The 20,189-nt window shown below is 34.9% G+C and overlaps 1 protein-coding gene across 1 annotated transcript; it reads right to left on the bottom strand.

Moving 5' to 3' along the window:
* Positions 1-1,180: 1,180 nt before the first annotated feature.
* On the bottom strand, positions 1,181-19,820 carry GALNT3 (polypeptide N-acetylgalactosaminyltransferase 3; the record flags this gene model as incomplete). The annotated part of the gene is given in 9 exon segments (XM_045164002.1): positions 1,181-2,305; positions 3,019-3,171; positions 8,088-8,189; positions 8,389-8,520; positions 10,589-10,789; positions 12,225-12,342; positions 12,945-13,179; positions 14,863-15,012; positions 19,648-19,820. Coding segments are annotated over 9 exon segments (1,387 nt in total), but the record flags the coding sequence as incomplete, so codon positions are not given.
* Between the last annotated feature and the right edge of the window lie 369 nt (positions 19,821-20,189).

Here is a 20,189-nt window from a genome sequence, read left to right as displayed (position 1 = left end):
AAAAGATTCTATCCTCTCCCTTAAGGACAAATTCCTAATGAAATGAATTATATGACACTTGAGTAACAGCCTGAGACTCCCAAATCAGGTAGAAAGGACTCTCCCTTTGAATGCATTTAATGAAATTATATGAAAATTAACCTAATCTAAATAGATTTTTGGTTGGGTCTTAACATGATGATATATGACATACACAGAGGGAGCTCAGATTTGTTTTTTTTTAATGTGTTTTACTAAGCTCATAATTTATAAAGTCCCTTTGGGGATTTGTTTGGTTTTGTGAGATACAATGAGCTCCAAGAACAATCTGTGCTCCTGGATGTTTACTCTGGAGAACAGAAATAGCACATGTATGTGGGCTCTAGTGTATATTTCACAATACATATTAGTATTAGAAAAAGTCATCGTTTTTAAAGTATTAAAGTACTTATTAAAGTATTACTTTTACTAAAGTATTACTTTTTATTACCTAAAGTCATACTTTTTAAAGTATTAAAGAACTATTTTAAAGTAAAATAAAGTAATAAAGTAAAGTTTGAATAATGAGCTGTCATTTGCATCATAACGTATAACATCATAATGTCACGCACTGTGCTATTTCAAAATTATCTGTGTTTCTGCTGTATAAGACCTAGGCTTAAAGGCAATATGCCTACCATAACTTCTGACACAAAGTTAGACCCACAATAAGTATCAGTTGAATTAAAATAATGTTGGCGTTGTAATAAAGACTGCAGGGTTTTTTTTATTTTTAATGTAGGTTCAAAGTACAATGAGAAGACGGGGCTTATAATTTTAAAATATTTTCTTACACACAATTGAAGCCAGGTTAAAAAATGAACCCAATCATATTTTACTTCTTCAATAAAAATAGAAGGATCTATATATAAAATTACCAAAAAGAAAAATTGTTAAGTCTTCCAAGTAAGCATCACACACCAAATAGTTGTCATATACTCAAGGAAAGTTATCAGAAATTAGTAGAAATTTCCCTAAATATCTAACACAGAATCTTCTCTATTTCCCATTTTTATGCCATTGCTATTATTAAGGTTTTTTCCCTTAAGAATATCTGATGACTCTGCAATTGATGCTTAGAAATTCAGTATACAAAATTCATGCTTCTCCTATTATCAATTATATATTTTATCCAAAAAATAAATAAACTGAAATCAAATCCTTTATAATAGTGATAAAAATTGGTTTTATTGTATTTTCCATAGATAGAAATAAGGTTTTTGGTGAAAATTTTCATTGCAAAGACAATCTACAACTGAATCGGTAACAAACAAAATTTAACTTTAAAGGAGTCAAGTATTCTGCATCTGAAACTCAATTTCATAAACATTCAAGATTAGTGAATTTTGGTAGGAAAAAAACACTAACAGAAAGGAAAAAGACACCTTTTTAACATAGAGCAACTTAGAGGGGGTTTTTTGTTGTTGTTGTTGTTTTTAATTTCTTTGGGAAAACACACAGTATAGTTACTTTTTAAAAAGTCTTTTAAGGAAGACTTCAGTGTTTCAAATCAAGTAGACTTCAGACTAAAATATATGTTTAAATTTGCAAAGAAATTGAAGTGTTAAAAATAGTCTTCTCCTTATTTATTTAATTTCATGTTTAAGGAAACATTTGACAGGTAAGTTAACAAAATGCAAAAAAAAAAAAAAATGTTTACCTGCATTTTTATATAATAAATTCTAGATCTATAAAAAATTTCCTGGTTTTACACAAAGGCCAACTTTTGACCTTCATTGATCCATTTCTATGTTAAAAAAATACAGTATCAAATCTTTCTCCCTCCCCCCAAAAAACTAGAAGAAATATTTTAAATTGTGAGTGTGTGAATGTAACTATGCAAATTCTCAAGTGTACAAAGCACACAAACATCACTTTACTGGAAAAATTATTTTCATCATACTGTAAACTTCTCTTCCTCTACATCTGGACATTTCAAAATAGTCTTTGGTATTACTAGTTATTGTGCTTTGAAATGGAAACTTAAGGGATTTCTGTAGCAGTGCTACATAGACATTTTAAGATATAAATAAGAAAAAAATGCACTTGGAATAAGTTACAATTAGCTGCTTTTGCATAATTTTCAAAAACTACAGTGTATGCCTAGTCACAGTTTTATGAGAAAGAATATCTCCTTTTTCAACTCCTTAATTTTAAGGAACACTTAATCATTTTGGTTAAAAATCCATTTTTGGAGTGAGTCTGATGGATTGCATGACACTAAGCTTGGATGCTCTCCACTTGCTGAAAGGCACATTTTAAAGAATGGATTATACAGAAGTTGGTCCTAGAATAAAAAGAAATGAAACAGACATTAAGTTTCAAGACTCAGAGTTAACTGAGAAATATAAAAACACTTCAAGGTCTCATGGAAGCTTAAAGTAGACTTAACAGAATAAATATATACCATTCTTAACTTTTAATCTTTCTAAGATCTACTATGTTTGATCAAATCTTGTTGGGTTTTAGTGTAGGCAACACAATTTATAATGCCACCGATATTCGATTCAAAGAAGGTGCTATATAAATGTTCTAACATTACACAAAACAATGTACAGGTAAGAATTGCAAGATTCCAGCTAAGCTTAAAAACGGGGGGAAAAAAACCACCTTTCACATATTCCCTCAAATCTAGATTCGTGAAAAAGTAGAAAAATTGAGAAGGAAAGTATCAGTTTAGGTAAGAAAAGTATGACTGTCACAGGAAGCATTATAAGAAACTCCAGAAAAACAAATACGAACTATTATTAATAATCCACAGAAAGCTGATCTGCATAAATCATGCTCTAAGACATTTTACAACCATTCTGCTCTAAGAGTATTTAATTCATTGATACCTTCTTTCTTAACATAAGGTAGAGATACATAATGACAAAGTTAGCGAAGACAAAGAAATTCTGATGGATAACATTAATGTACTGTTTCATATATTTTCCCAGATAAGCAATAGAGCTACTCAGAATAATTATATAGAGGGGTGAATTAACTGCACGGAGGTACCTTCTGGATCTCCCATATCTGTTCTCCAGTGGCAACTGTTTTGTGACCTTTGTAGGCGCATGCCTTCAGCTGAACAGCACCTAGCGCAGCATGAAGACATAATTCCTTCTGGATGTTATGCCGAATTTCATGTTGGGCAGAATATTCAAAGTACTGTGAAAGGAAGAATGTTGTTATTGACAAAAGCACCCTTGTTGCAAAACTGTCAGCAAAAAAAAAAAAAAAAAAAATCAGCAACTCACTGAACAATAGGTATCATAATTACAAACTGAGTTTGGGGAACAGAAAAGATTATGTCCTTTCTCCAGCCTATCACCAATAGTTACTTAATTAAGAAGGTACTATCTTCCTCCCCATGTCAGAAATTGGATGCTATCGGGTAGGATGGAGGCTAGAACAGGTATGCCATAGAAAAGAGCCTGGAAACTTTTAGCAAGCCCATCATTCCTTTTTCTCCCCCCAAGTGTTCCTTCCCTCTTATTCATCTCAATTAATAGTACTTTCATTTAAACTAGTAGTATTTAAACATGGTACTCTTGGAAATTCCCTGATGGTCCAGTGGTTACAGTGGTTAGGCACTTTCACTGCAGTGGCCCAGGTTAAGTCCCTGGCTGGGGTATTAAGATCCTGCAACCCTCATGCCATGGACAAAAAAAAAGGGGGGGAAGGCAGTTTTTCATGCCTCAGTTCCCTTGCCTGTAAAAGGTAATTTAATAGCTCCTAGGTGGCGCTAATGGCAAAGAACTTAACTTCCAATGCAGGAGAGGTAAGAGACATGGTTCTATCTCTGGGTCTGGAAAGGGCATGGCAAGTATTCTTGCCTGGAAAATCCCACAGACAGAGGAGTCTGGTGGGCTACAGTCCATAGGGTCATAAATAGTTGGACACGACTAAAACTGCTTAGCACACAAGTACACACATAGGGTTATGACTATAAATGGGTTAATATGCATAAAACATTTAGACCAGTAACTGGATGTAGTAAGCATTCAATTCATTTTTAGCTGTTGTTACTATTATTGATGCTTCTCTCTCTCCACATATCCAATTAATTAGCTCCTTAGTCTTCCTGAATCTTCCTCTCAGATGCTACCATCCTACCCATCCTTACTTCCACACCCTCATTTCTCTTGTTCAGGCACTCAAAATCTCTACTGGAACACCTCCACATGTGCCTCCAACTTCCACTCCAATCTGCTGCCGGTTTGTCTTTGTAACATAGATTTGATCCCTTACGTTCCCTGCTTAAGTGAATCACTACTGTTGCTAAGATAAAGCCCGTACTTCTTAACTGGTCTGTGAAATCTTCCACTTTCAATCTTACATCAACCACTGTCCCAGTTATGCACTGTTCCTTTCACACAATCCTACCAAGGCAGGGCATGTGTATCCACAACTCCAAGACTGCTTTACAGTGCTCTCCCTGGAATACCTCCCTGGATGCTTTTCTGCCTAGCTAACTCCCTTTGATGCTTCAAAAGTCAACTCCAATATTACCTTCCTTCTTTAGTTTTCCCTGAACTTGTCCTGTGCACAAACTTACACTCTCCTCAGGGTTCGCAGAGTCATCAGAGACAACTTCCACAGCACTCTATTAGAATTATGGTGTAGCTAGCTGACTTCACTGTAGACCAAAGTCAGGCAGTGTATCTAGTAATGACATCCATTATAAATCAAATATTTCATAATGTTGACATTCCAAAGAGAAAATGAGTGAACATAATTGATTTTCAATAGGGAAGTAATTAGTCTTAGCACTAATATTTATTGAGCCCTTATTATGTGCTAGGCAGGGACTGTTCTAAACCCTTTACGTGTATTAGAGTAGGCACTCCACAAACATTAGCTGAATTAATCTTGAGTTCCCCTGGCCTTAGCCTCATGCTTAATTTATCTCCTTCCACAAATATAATATCAGTCATTTTTATAACTGATAGCTCTTCAGATGGAGACCGAAAGCTCTTCAGATGGAAAGGAAGACTTTCTTTCTTCAGATTGAAAGAAAATGGGTTTAGATCAGGAAAACAACATTCTGTCTGTGCTTTAAAAAAGATAAACTTTAGGACCTCAAAGATGATGAGAAAGGCTGACCAGTACTTTACTTCACTCCTAATGTTTTTTAAAAAAACATTAAAAGGGAAGTTATAAGGAATGGAAAATAGTTGAAGATACTTAGCCAAAGAGGATGCAATTAGCTAGCTGAGAACACTGGAGAGACTTTATCTTAGAACCAGGACAAAAGCACCGGAAGAGAAAGGGGAAGAAGCAAGGGCTTGTGTAACAAAGTGGTAATGGATTAAACTGCACTCTGCACTACAACAGTATTTAGTCGATTTATTCACATAATCAAAATACTTATTTTCACTTGGCATATTCAAATACCACTACAATGGAGTTTTCTGCTACAAAAAAATATCATTATCTGTCGAGAGAGTAGAAGGAAGCCTGAGGAAATGACCGAGTTAGATGATATCTCAGAAACATCTACCACTCAAGGAACCACAATTCCTAAACTAGTTTAAATGCAGTGCTTGACTGAAAATAACATTTAAAGGAAATAAATCAAAATAAAATCAATGACCATGTCAGGGCAATAGAAACCAGTTATCTTCTTAAAATATAAACCAGAAAATATTATTCTTCCACTCAAAACCCTCAGATGGCTTCTGTCACACTGGGATTAAATCCATGATCTTAACGTGGCCAGCAAAGTCCTATATGACCAGGCCCCTAACCCATGTCTCTGACCTCATTTTCCACCCTCTTTTCCTGGACCACTCTACTCCAGCCACACTGGCTTTGTGCCCGCTTCATTTACCTGCCACTGGGCGCCTGGCTTTGGGTCCCTCTGCCAAGATGCTCTCTTCCTAGGACATGGTTCTTCTCCTAACTCCTTCAGGCCTCTAGGCTAAGGTCACCTTCTCAAAGAGGTCTTCCTGAACCTCCGAAAATAACTAACCACCCCCCTCCCCGCCACACACACACACACAATTTCCCTACCCTATCTTATTTTTATTTATACCTAAAATTACGTATTTATTTTTTTCCTTTCCTTTTAGAATACAAGCTTCACAAGACAGAGACTTGGTCTTCTTCACTACTATAAGGGTGTGACTTACTTTATAGACTGTCAAACAAATAATTGTTGAAAGAATATGTGAATTATTTAACCATTCCAAAATGTCTAAAAGATGCCCCCATGATATTTATAATTTAAAAATTATTTTAGAGACAGAACTATAAAAATATCTTTATGGCAATGATAGAAAAATAGAACAGTGTATAAAATATATCTTCAATTTTTATGGTAAAATAGATGTAATGCTATAGGAACCCTGAAATAAATTTATAAATATTTACACTTAGCGGTAAAGAACCTGCCTACCAATGCAGGAGACTTAAGAGACGCGGGTTGATCACCAGATTGGGAAGGTACCCTGAAGAAGGAAATGGCAACCCACTTCAGTATTCTCGCCTGGAAAATTCCATGGATAGAGGAGGCTGGCAGCTGCAGTCCATGGAGTTGCAAAGCAGTCAGACACAACTGAGCACACACTCACACATTTAATGGTAAGATTTTTACAAATGAGGAAATATTTCTCATTGCTCTAAACCTTAATTTTTACTTGGATAGTCCCGTGTTATTTTCAAAAAAAGGCAACTATTTGTATAATGATTTTTTTCTTTTAAAATACGGTGTGTAGGGAAATTTCAAAATAGGAAGATATATACTCATACATCTATGTATATGTACATACATGTAAATCTGTATATATCTGTGTGTATCTCCATCCTATTTCAGAATTATATCTAACCATCAAGCAATGGATCTTATTCCCTACCTATAGCTTTTGGGCATCAGCATCATCTACCTTCAGTAAGTAGATTGATTGGTTTGGATGAGTAAGCATTGGAACTGAATTAAACTGAGGCTGAGTAGAAAAAAACATGGAAGTATATGGACCGGGAGATAAACTGGCCCTTTCTTCTTAAAACTGATATCATCAAAGTTCCATCCTGTTAACACAGGGCATCATGAGTATTCATTAATAATACCATGAAAATCCTCTATGCACATCTTGGACTCTACCAAAACACTTGCAATCCTGCCCTCCCCCAAAAGACACACCAGCTCCTCTCCTTAGGACAATCTGTTCTCACTCCCACCAGCTATTTCACTAACCCTTATGTGTACCTTTCAAAAAATGTTCCCAAATGTCACCTTTCCCAGGCAAATGTATGGACATCCTAATTCTGATGCCCTCCTCCATACCCCCAGAGCACTCAAAGCTTTATCCCAGACCTTACCATCCTGACTGTAAATGGCAGTTTTGAAACAGCGATTTCCTGAAGGAGCTGGAATCTAAACTGCTTGAACCCAGCAGTGTACCTGGTATGCAGGGGTCACTTAGTGAATTTGTTGAATTAACAACGGAGAGAAAGAGTCTAATCTTCCAGGAATTAACTTGTAAAAGGCTAGAAAAGCTAAAACCTAGAAATAATATTTTAATATGTTCTCTATCCATAGTGACATATGACATTTTAGTCTTAATTAGTAAAACAGAGAAAAGGGTAGTAACAAGCAAAGATGTCACCAATCAAGGAGAATCAAGAACATACATATTTTTTAAAAAATCTGTTGAGATAATATTGTGGCCCATAAAAGTACAGTATGAACATGATGTTATTTGCTGTCTAATCCAGTAAAGTATAGCCTTTATGTATAATTTAGCAAAATCACCATGCTAATAGTCATGCAACCTTAAAGGTTCACACAGAAGATCCTGGTTTTGTTTTTGTTTTTATTTCAGATGGCATTATTCTATTATATTCTCATTTGCCTTTCTACTGAATGGGTAAGCAACCTCAAACTGTTTTCAGAGGTAGAGTGAAAATCAAAATAAAGTACTCTGCAACTTCAATATTAATTGCCTAACTTACTCTAAAAGTATTTCACATACCAGTTTACCTGAACATGAAATTGATATATGGGTTCTGAAAGACATGCAAGAACTTACTTGTGGTTGCAGGTACTAAAAAGAAGGCAGGATTTTTCGTGCAGCGCTCACCTGATTTCCCCCAAGTCCATGACACGTGTACAGAATCAATGGTTTGCCTCCTTGGTTATTCTCTCCAACATCCAGACATAGAGGCTGACCAACACTTTTAATCTAAACGGAAATTTTCAAGTTATAAATTTTTTAAAAATCTACGTGGTTTATATATTTTCTCAACTAATTTCTGAAAGTGGTGTTAATGTAAAAATCTCAAAAGCAATAAACCAGAAAGTATTACAGCATTTTTTTTTGAACCACATAAATACTGGTGGCAAAGAATATACCAAATAAAAAGGAACAGGAAAATACTCACATATCCAGATATAACAGGATTAAGGTCTGGCACATACACTTCTGGATAAATATTGTTCAGATACCACGTAAAATTTTTACACTGAAGGCGGTGCTTTATTTCAAATCTTTTTGAAAGATCACCAAATGATTTCTGGAGGAAGATGAGAAATGAAGGGGAATGCTTAATTAAAACAGCACTGGTGAAGTACTTCAAATGCTATTATTTGTATTTACATTTAGGTCTTTAAAAAAAAAATGCTGGGCCAAAATGTAATATGCAATTTAACTACAGTCACCATTCATTCAGGCAATGAGTATGCCTGGCTGCTCACTTCTGGCTTCAAAGAGAATCAAGGACCACTGCAGCGCTGACCTTGTGCTATTTTATTCTTCCTTTGTGCCACAAACCTCTTACATGGGACAGAGATCCTAAATGAAATGCTGAAAGCAAAAAATGGTAGTGGGGACATTCGAAATGTATCCTAGTTTTATACACTAAAGTGGTCTATAAAGTGAGGTGTGAGAAACAGCGCCAATGTACCATGTAATTTATATCTCTTCTCCAGTCAAGACCACAAAGATAATAATAATTTTTATACTTTAGGAATATTTTTTCTAGTTTTAAGGGTACTGCTTACTCCTAACAATATCTCCTAATGATATCCTAACAATAACAATGTTTTAGTAGAAAAAGTCAAGTTTTTAATCAACTGTATTTTATTTCCCTTTATCTTATTTAGAAAGGAATAAGAAAATATTTTTTAAAAGCACTTCTAAATTGAAAAGGTATTTGATATAGGCAAAATTTTAAAGAAAAATTATGAGTACCTAGATATGTGTAAAAGTAAATACTCAAGCTTATCAGTTCAACTAACAAAAATATTTTCTGTGCCAACTTCAATGTTTTGAACACAGGGAGGGGTCTTAGCAAAAAGTAGGAAACTCTAAAGGACTTCTGGGTAGCTTATATATTTTATCATGTATGTCTATTTGCCCTAGGTAAAAATGGGTTTTCTGGGTCACTTGCCACTTTGTGGGTGACAAGAAATCATAAGCTGTATGTAGTATCCACTCGCCTGTTTAGCCAAGTACCTTATACAGTATACAAACTACCCCACTTGTGTCTGTGGCCCTGGGTGAAGGGCTAGCAATCCAGTCCAGTAGTGCTCTGATTTTGCTCGGTACTGACATGTTATAGGGAGATACCAGAGACCAGAGAAAAAGACAAATGAGGTGACCAGATCTTTATGACATCCGAGGTGTTGATGTCCTTTAATCCCAATATATACTTCCTTACAAACTGGCACGGTTTCTTACAAAGAATTGGATGCCATTTACCAAAGCATGTCCTTAAATTGTCTAGTTTAGTTACCACATCCAATATTGAAACTGTTGGGACTCAATTCCAAATGTATTAGGCATGATGATTCTACAGAGCTTTTATCTAGGACAGGTCAATAACAACCATAGTGCTATGCATTTGTTAGTACTTATTTCCTTATTTCACAGCTGTTTTGGGAGACAGGTAAGTATTTTATATCAAGACAGGGAAGGAGAGAGAAGAAATGTGGTGGAGCATACACTCCATGTCTGGCCAACCTGCCAATCACCCTATAAAGTACCATGACCATTTTATAGTCTCAAAGGGCTTTGCCGAAATCACCCTTCCAGAAAGTAGTGGAGCCAGAACTGGAAACAAAAAAGCTTGATATCTTGGTTCATTCTGCCACATCTGACACTGTCTCTCTAATTCAAAATGCCACTTAGCACCTTGATTCAGGAGTTAATCACATCACCTAAAACCAGTTGAAAGCAATTCCACTTAATCTTATTTTCATTAAGTAAAATATTGAACCAAAGCAATCACAAAAACTAAATATCTTTCATGTTAAAAAAAAAAAGTAACATCAAGTAGAATGCCTCAATTTAAAAAATTATTTATTTTTAATTGGAAGAAATTGCTTTACAATATTGCATTGGTTTCTGCTATATATTGCCTCCGGTTTTAAATGCAGTTTATTTGACTTAAAAAAAAAAAAAGAGAGAGAGAGCGTAGAGAGAGAAAACTGGCATCAGTTAGTTATATATTTTTGAGTTAAAAAGACCAGCTTCAAAAATAATTTCTTAAAAAATGTTTTATACTTGAGTTGACTCAAACAAGTCCAAGGACATGTGAACTTGCTGTGGATTTTTATTGTTAATTGTTAGTTCTAACTTACTTGTTTAACAATTTTTGCTGCATCTGTGTTTCTCCTATAAAATATTTCCTTGTATTCATCCATCCAGACTTCTGCAAGGCGAACTTGGTTGCGAGCAATCACCTGAGTGCCTTTTGGGAAGGTATGAGGGCTTTTGCTGCGAAAAACATGTCCAACAACAGAGCAAGGCATAATCTCCAACTGCCCACCACATTGCCATACCTGATAATTAATGATATTTGTTTAAATTTACAGTATTTTAGGAAAATCAAAGTGTTGCTTTTAAGTTCACCTTTAAGATACTAATAAAAACAAGAGATTTATTACAGCTTTACAAACAGCTTCCTCTTTTATCTCTCTTTACAGCTTTCTCTGTTCCCTGCCAATTCAACTTAAGTTCTTAAAGAACTATCATTAGGCAGTACAGACACTAGAGACCAAAAAAGTAAACATATTTTCAGAAATTACCGTAACAGAATAGTGATTTCAGATCACTCATAAAAATAAATTCTGAAATTTCTTTTTTTTTTTTTTTGGTCAAAAAATATGCAAGTTCTCTAGTATTCACAGAAGACCAATGGCTCTTCTGCATTTGACTTCCACAGCAGATTTGGAGTAAGTGGGCCCAAACTCTGCCTCTTGAACATTCAATTTTGTGATCAAGAAAACGATTCCAGACAGTCATTTTTCCAAAACACAACCTATTAAACTTTGTCATTATATATATTAAAAAATATCATGCCATTTAAGAGGGTCAAAAAAACTTATTTGCTTTAACTCTAAATAAAATGGCAAATCACTAAATCAGTACCTGCTCACTTAGATGTCTTGACAATCTGTTCTGCCATAAATGAAAAATCTAAACGTCATGTTTAATAGTAGGTGCTAACATTAGGGCGGTGATCACATTCTCTCTTTTAAGCACGTGAGAAAGCTTAGTGATGTGTTCAGTTCAACTGTGCTTGAGATTCAACATGTGCTGGGAGCTGGGAATACTCAAATGAATAAAACAAGACCCCTGCCCTTAGGCCACTCAAACTTGGCTAAGATAATCATTGCCATTATATGATGAAACCAGAGCCAAAACTCAGGACTTCCAACTGTTAGTTCAGTTCTTTTTCTACTACATTCCAGCCTAAGTGATGAGAAATGAATGACAAAGCTATTGAAAAAAATGAACTTATGAAATCAAATACATACATGTAGAGATCTAAAACCTTTGTTTTATTTCTCATATTAACTTTTAATATGTATAGAAAAAAAGCTCATTTAATCCAAAGAGTTAAATTCAATGTTCTTTAAAATTATATGTAAATGTTTTTCCATTCTGACTCCCTTGATAGTCAACCAATTTCCTAAAGCACCAGATTTAATTATATTTATCTTGGCTGGAATTCAGTAGCTACAAGTGCATTAATTGGTGTTAATGCCTGGACACAAGCATTTAACTGATTCCTCTTGTTACACTGGCAGCAATGAATAAATATGAATAAATATATTAAGCTACATTTTAAAAGAAAATATATTGATTCTAAAATTTCTAACAATTTAAGAAAGCACAAAAAGTAAAGACTACATACATCTATGATAATCTGTATCAGCCAACTAGAAATATATGTTTCATTGGTTAGTATGTGAGCTATATTTATAAACTTACTCTGAAAGACATTTCTATATTTTCACCTCCCCAAATTTCCATTTCTTCATCATAAGTTCCAATATATTCAAAATAGTCTTTTGATATGGAAAAAAGGCCTCCTGCAAAAGTGGGTGTTCTGAAAAATAATCCATTGTCAAACTTTGTTACACAACCAAATAAGAAAAAAAGAACTATTTTAAGAGCAACTGAATCAAATTTACAAATAAAGAGAGATCACAATTTCAAGGCTTTATACAGATTAATAAAAACTAAAAATGCAATCTTCAAAGTCAAGTTCTGGGGGATGGGGAGGAACTGATAAGTATCCTTCCCTAGCAGAGCAAAATTATTTTGTCTTTTAACTAAACTTAAAGATTCTTAAGTAATGATTATAAGGAAGACATGCTGCTGCTGCTGCTACTAAGTCACTTCAGTCGTGTCCGACTCTCAGCGACCCCATGGACTACAGCCTACCAGGCTCCTCCATCCATGGGATTTTCCAGGCAAGAGTACTGGAGTGGGGTGCCATTACATAGAGCTCACTTAATTCTACTTCCTACTAGGTAAATTGTGTATAAGCAAGTCCATAAATAAAGTACTTTTTTATTCCTTCCATACAGAATATTCTTTATTTTTGTTAGTGTGAATCACCTTGGTGGAAATTACTGTAAAAAACAAAGAATGCATAGACATTCAAACAACTGACTATATATAAGACTTTGAGAGCAATTGTCTTACTTGATTGGATATGTCTCATCCTTCCTTCTTTGCTTCTCATGATCGGGAAGTGTTTCCCAGCCAAATGAAAGGCTCCAGTCAAAATTCCCACGGTTATGGTTACTTCCATAAGGAGAAGGTTTGTTGAATTCAAACGTGTTCAGATCTATGGATGCAATATCTGGGCTCACGACAGCAGTGTAGTTCTCAGCTATTCTGGCCAACAAAGGTTCTAACCAACCATAGAAACACTCACCTGGAAAGAATACAGCTTTAATCAATTCAACAAAACACTCCAGGTTTTTTTTTTTTTTTCTTTTTGTATTTTGGAAGAGAGTTTGCAGAGAAATGAGAATATCTAAGTCATTATTATTATTTTGAACATTTATATAAGGGAGATTTCTTAAAGGTTTCTTGTAATGAGATAAGGGTAGGATGACAAAAAAATCAGGAAAGCTGAAGCATAGCTAAGGAGTGACTTTGGTGGGGAGGGAGTGACATTTTTTGAACCTTAAAATGGAAGTAAAATGATACTGATATATTTAAGTTTCACACTGTGTATTTCTCTTTAAAATGGACTATGAATCAAGGGTGACTTTTTGCTATCCCAGGACGGGGGAGCCTGGTGGGCTGCCGTCTATGGGGTCACACAGAGTCGGACACACTGAAGTGACTTAGCAGCAGTAGCAGCTCCAAAAATATTCTGATTTACTTAAACTTGTCTCCCTGAGTAAGGTATAGAAATGAAAATCTTCATTTCTCTGACAGGGTTGTAGGAGAAAATAAGTAAAGGAATCAGGATATTCTGATTTTAGCAATTGGGAAAAAACCATTCAAACCAACTCAGCACTAACGACAGGGGATGAAGGTGTGGCACAAAAGGTCGGATTCTGGCCCCAGGCCAGGCTCTCACATCACACACAGACTTCAGGAGATGTGGCGTGTGCAGTCCTACTCAGGACTTTTCATCATCCAGCCATCGGCAGTCACGGCCCAGGAGGACCCTCAGACAAATCTGCCTGGAGAGGAAGAATGCCCAGTCTGATATTACTGTAATTTTGGAACAGGAGAAGGAATGTTGGAGAAGGGACCATTTCCTTTTGAAAACACCTCTCTTGGATTACCTTTAGACTTTTCTTAAATGCCTGGTATTGAGAGAATACCGGATGTGAAAGCTCTAAAGAGACTCAAGCAAATCCAAAAGCCCTTCTGTAACAATTAGTGTGTGCTCAAAACCATTTGCTTGGTCAAACAGCACCTGAGGGCTGGCCAATCCAAAGTTAAACACTCATACACAGAATAAAACTCAGGAAGCTTGGAGCTCGAGGGACTAAGTGACATTTGAGTAATATCTATGGTGAACATTAAACATTGACTCTAAAAATAGTCTTCAAGTACTGTATTTACAATCATTGGCGCTGGAGAAAAAATTAAAATACAAAGAAAAAAACCCAGCAGCAACGAAAACAAAAACTAACAACATCATGGGAAACACACAGGAAGCGATGAAGGGATACCTCTCATTTGGCACAAGAAGGACTTTATGAATCTTTGAAGGGGAAAGAAAAGAAACAAAACTTTCACTCACTTTAAAGTGCAATAATCAAGAATAATAAGGAAAAACACTTTTTTTTCTTTTAAATACAAAACAAGCAACTGAAAAACTGTCCCAGACATGGATAACTCACTGGGGAAGCTGGTCACTGGAAGACATAAAGTTAAAGAACCTCAAATACAAAGGAGGTAAGATCTTTAAATAAGTGAAAGGAATTTCTACCCAGAGCTATAATCTGCTTGCGCTATCACTGCTTTACTCACCAGTTGGAAGCGATGTTGAAGAAAATGCTATTAGACATTTAAAGAAAAGGTTTCCTTACCTTTTGAATTAGAGGGAGGGAGAGGGAAAATGGTACAACTGTGTTTCTCTGTGCATACTTACAGTGAGCATCTAAAAATGTGAGCGTTTCAGCTGTTGCTACTGTTGCTCCTAGCAACCTTGCAGTGATCAGACCTTTTCTCTCTTTTTGTCTGACTATTTTTACAATAGAAAATTGTTTTATATATTCCTCTAGTTTATCATGCAAGTACTCTGTAAGAGAAAAAAAATCAAGATTAACTCATTTCTAAGTTTATTTCACATGTAACATGAAAGCTAACAAAGAAAGCACAAGGCAATGATTCCTCTGTGTGTATAATCTTAACAGTTGTACACATCCACCCCTTAAGATAAAAAATATTACATCCTTAACTCTACTGAAAAAATTACATATACAAACCTTAACTTTTGGATGATTATAATGCATGACATTATAACACATAGACATCCTGTCCGTGTCATGTCAATAAATACAATGTGTTTGGGAGGAGTGAGAGACTTCAAATGGAATAGACCCCAGGAGTTAAGAACGTTCATTTAGAGGCCAGAGAAAAGAGACAAAGGAAAGAAAGAAACTGAATTTGGCCAAAAAGATATTTGATTCTCTTTTTAAAATTTTTTAAATTCTTTTTAAAATTGGTATTTAAATCTGGAAATTTATAGAAAAATGTGAAGTCTCAAAAAAATTCTCTGACATTTAGCCAGTGGTCAAAATAACTTTAAGACCAAAATCTTGAGAAAAATACAAGTATAAAAATGCAGGGCTACAGTAGTTTGTGAATATTTCTACAAAGAGTCAGCAAAAAAATTTTAAAAGCTCTAGAGTCTGACACAGATTTTTTCCAATAAAAATATGAAGGAAGAAAAGGGCATGCAAATCAGTAATAAGGTTATAAGCAGGGAAAATCTGAGTTATGGGTGTGTAATTTAAAATCTCAGTATTCCTATTTGGATGACATACATACTAAGCAAGAGTTAAAATAATAGGTAAAAGAAACAAATGTCAGTCAAGTTACTCAAGTGTTGTCCATATTTTTAAACAACTCCTTAGGCCTGTTTTTTTCACATTAAACGCTCGATTCTTTGTTGAATATATCATGTAGTTCTTCACGTGGCCTTCTTGGGCCATCACACGGACTCAAAAAGACTTGGGAATATTGAGAATGCCAGGAAGCCTCCTGGGTAGATGTTTGCTTCTGCCAGATTTCAGAAGCAATTGGAGGTGACTTTGACTTTATCTGTAATTATGTATATTCTTTTAATTCTCCTGTGGTACAGAAAGGATAGTTGCTTATTTAAAGCTTAAACATTCATGAAAGAGGTAAGAGTCCAGGAATAACATTTGGGGAAAATTAAGTGTTATCTAAACATTACTATCTCAGAGTAACAGATTAACTTTTTTAACACCTTCTAAGTACCTCAAAATTAATACTCTGAAAGACAAGTAGGATTGTAATTTGTCTTAAAAAAATATAACCATAGATATTTCTGCTTTAATGATAAATTCTCAAAGCAGAAACTTATAAAATAGAAACATTTCAAATATCTTTACAGGAATCGATTTTTTAAATGGAGTCACTACAGATTCCTTCAATAAACCCTCTCACTGTTCACAAGTTAAGAAATTTTATTCACCCACAACTTTTGAATTTCCTGTAAATTCTTACCTGCCTTTTAAATTTAACCCCCATCCACACTCCTAATTTTATGAATTTAAAAACACAAAGCCATGAAGTCAAATTTCCTGGGTCTGATTTACAGCACCATTACTTTTAGCTACGTGAACTTAGGCAAGTTATTTTACCTTTCTGTACCTCGCTTTCTTTACCTAATGAGAATAATAGGATTTACCCTCATAGGGGACTGTTGGGAGGATACAATGAAAGATCAATTATACAAATAAAATATTTAAGACAGGGACTAACTAGCACATTGGGCTTTCCTGGTGGCTCAGACAGTAAGGAATTCATCTATGATGAAGAAGACCCAGGTCTTATGCCTGGGTCAGGAAGATCCCCTAGAGAAGGAAATCGCAATCCACTCCAGTATTCTTGCCTGGGACATCCTATGAACAGAGAGAAGCCTGGTAGCCTATAGCCCACGGGGGTCACAAAGAGTTGGACACAACTTAGCAACTAAATAACAACAAAACTAGCACATGGTCTATGCTTTGGAAATGTTCATTATATTTTGTTTGGTGTCACTGGATTTTAGCTATCCGTTAATTGATAACCCACATATTCATGCTTTTCCATCGAGCAAATTGAAGTCAGAGACTATGGTTTCTACTTCACAAGCTCCTTTACAGTAACTAGTGATACATTTTCTACAGTGGGTACTCCTTGGATAGTTCTCTGACTGAATCCAATAAGACAATTACACTACTATGCAAAGATAGCTCTTTGTCAAGAAAATATTTCCAAATCTATTGTTGATTGCTATAAAGAATTACAAAAAAAAAAAAAAAATCCGACACTTTAACCAAATAGCCCTGCCATTCCAGACTAATCTAAAGATATAATTCAAAAAAAGGAAAATAACATAAGCACAAGGGTATCTATTGCAATATCATGTTATAGTAAGACTAAGGGGTAAACAAATTGTATGGTTAAGCAAAACGTATCTGGTTCATTACTGTCATTAAAAGTAAGTTTTGAAGGTAACAGAAACAGGCTAATAACAATGTGATGTGAAAATGTCAGATTTCAAAACTGGATTTCTTTCATGGGTATAATTACATAAACATTATATGTTTATTTAGATAGTGATTAGGAAAGAAAAGATTAAAATGGTTGAAACAGAAAGATTATAAATAGATATCATCCTTTATTCTGATTTCCTTTCATTCTATTAATCTTGCTGTGCAATTAAATAATATAAGTTACTTTCAACTGAAGGCTTATTAGATGTAGCCTTACTGTGTCCCTGTTATCCGACTTCTTCAAAAATCAACAAAATAAAAATTATCTGAGAAAAGAGTTCAAGAAACCAAAGCAAAAGATTTCTAAAATAAAGTTCTGGATTTTTCTTTTTTTTTTATACATAAAACACACAAGAGAACTTAATCAGATATCACTTAAAAATCCATGGACTTTGGTCCAAATAGATACAAAGAATTAGAAAAATACAGAACAAATCAAGCAATAAATAAACCAACTGATTACAATCGGATGGTGAAGCAACCTGGCTCAGAGGATTAAAGATTCAAATCAGAAATCTGGACGTAACGTAACTTGAATCCAGGGAACTTGAATAACAAAGCTTCTCTATTTGGTGGATAGGTTTTATACCTAAGTCAAAGATCTCTGATGATGAGCAATCCTATTCCATCTGGATGTTAATTTAGCTCAATAATATAACCTCTATTCACTTGGCCTATTTTAGTTTAGTTTTATTTTGAAACCATAGGGATGTCTAGAATTGTATGTAGAAATATTTAAATAAACCAAGTTAATAACTTTGTGCTTTATTCACTTACTACCATGTCTAAAATCTGGATATATCTTATAATTAATTGATGACATAGGACATAATAGGCAACTTTTTTCCCCGTCATGGTCTATAGCAATGGAAAAAAAAAGTGAAAGTGTTTGTGGCTCTGCTGCTGCTGCTAAGTCGCTTCAGTCATGTCTGACTCTGTGCGACCCCATAGATGGCAGCCCGCCAGGCTCCCCCTTCCCTGGGATTCTCCAGGCAAGAATACTGGAGTGGGTGGGTAACCATTCCTCTCTCCAGGGGATCTTTCCGACCCAGGGGTCAAACCCAGGCCTCCTGAATTGCAGGCAGGTTCTTTACCATCTGCGCCACCAGAATAAGCCCCATAAAGTAATGATTTACCTAACAATAGATGGTGCTTGAATTTGATGGAAGAATGTCATCATCATTTTACGGATAAGGAAACTGCTCACTAGTGTTTCCAAAAAGCTGGAATTTGAGTTTAAGAAATCTAGTTCCAAACTTGGGCTCATTCAGGAATAAACTTTGCATTCATTGAAATAATCTGTACCTGTTTGATACCTAAAATATTTGTAATGTTTGAAAATTCAGCAAATTAGAGTATTTGTCCAATTATCCTGTGAGTCCAACTGACAATGTGTAACTTAGCAACTGACTATTGACTTGTAAACTGAAGTGAAAATTCATTAAGGATTTTAGCTAGCTTTGTAAGTGGTATTAGAATATTTAAAAGAACCAAAAATAAAACAGGATGTGGTAACTCCTCAGTAATTTTTAACTACTCTTTTATATTATTTATTAATATATTACTTATATTAATTCATCTAATCTTTAAAACAACCCTAGGAGTTGTATACTAATATATTTCTTCAATTCTAAACCATACAATTATATACTTTTTATGATCAATGGTGTGTTAGTTTAATCGACTGTAAGGGTCTTTTTTTCTAATGATATGTACACTAATAATGTATCTTACAATAAATTTGATGAAATATAACATTTTCCCCATTTTACAGACAGAAAAACTGAGTATAAGGGGGTTAAGTAACTTGCCCAAGTTGCATAGCTTGTTAGGACCAGAAATGGGATTCAAACCAAGGCAGCCTACTCAAGGCACAAGCATGTGCTCCTAATCATGTCTTTAAAAGAAAAAAATCTCACACTGAGGACTACAAAACTATAAATAATGGCGTTTCACACATTTATAAACTCCAAAATATCTGAGTATGGACATCCTTGGATTCTCCTTCTACCCATGATACACAGCATCCAAGACACTCTATGCAGGCTCTGAGGTGGCATACAGAGAGTAAATACAACCAAAAAGATGTTGGACAACACCACATGGATTTACTCAGGAAATAATCTAATTTGCGTGTGCTTTCTTACCATCTACACTAGCGTCATCCACCAAAATGATCTCCTTCAGCAGTATGGCAGGTGAAGAGTACAGCACGCTGTAGACAGTCCTAAGCAGCGTGGACCATGCTTCATTATGGAAAACTATTATAACACTGGTGGTGGGCAGGGGAGGACAGCGCTTAAATTTTTGTTCAATACATCTAGAAAAAGTCAAAGGAGAAGAGCGATAATGAATTTTATTACATTATTTCACAGCTATACCATTGCTAAAATTATCATTGTTTTCATCTTTAACACAGTAGAAATGCTGGTGCATCGTTTATTTCTATGTAAGATGATCTTAATGCTATATAAAGGCAAACAGATTGAAACAAAAGTTTTACAAATAGACCACTCACCTAGAGATCATGTCCACTGATATTGATCACATGTCATGGATTAAAATATGCTCTTATAAGCTTTCTCAACAATATAACTTTAAATATAAACAACATTTTAGATAAGAAAAATAACCTAGAAGTGAGTCAAACTGTAAAATGGCAAATAAGTGTTAACTGCTCAAATAAAAA

This window comes from Bubalus bubalis, chromosome 2 (assembly GCF_019923935.1).
Source record: "Bubalus bubalis isolate 160015118507 breed Murrah chromosome 2, NDDB_SH_1, whole genome shotgun sequence".
NCBI classification, from domain to species: domain Eukaryota; kingdom Metazoa; phylum Chordata; class Mammalia; order Artiodactyla; family Bovidae; genus Bubalus; species Bubalus bubalis.
This window is presented reverse-complemented; position numbering and strand designations above follow the sequence as displayed.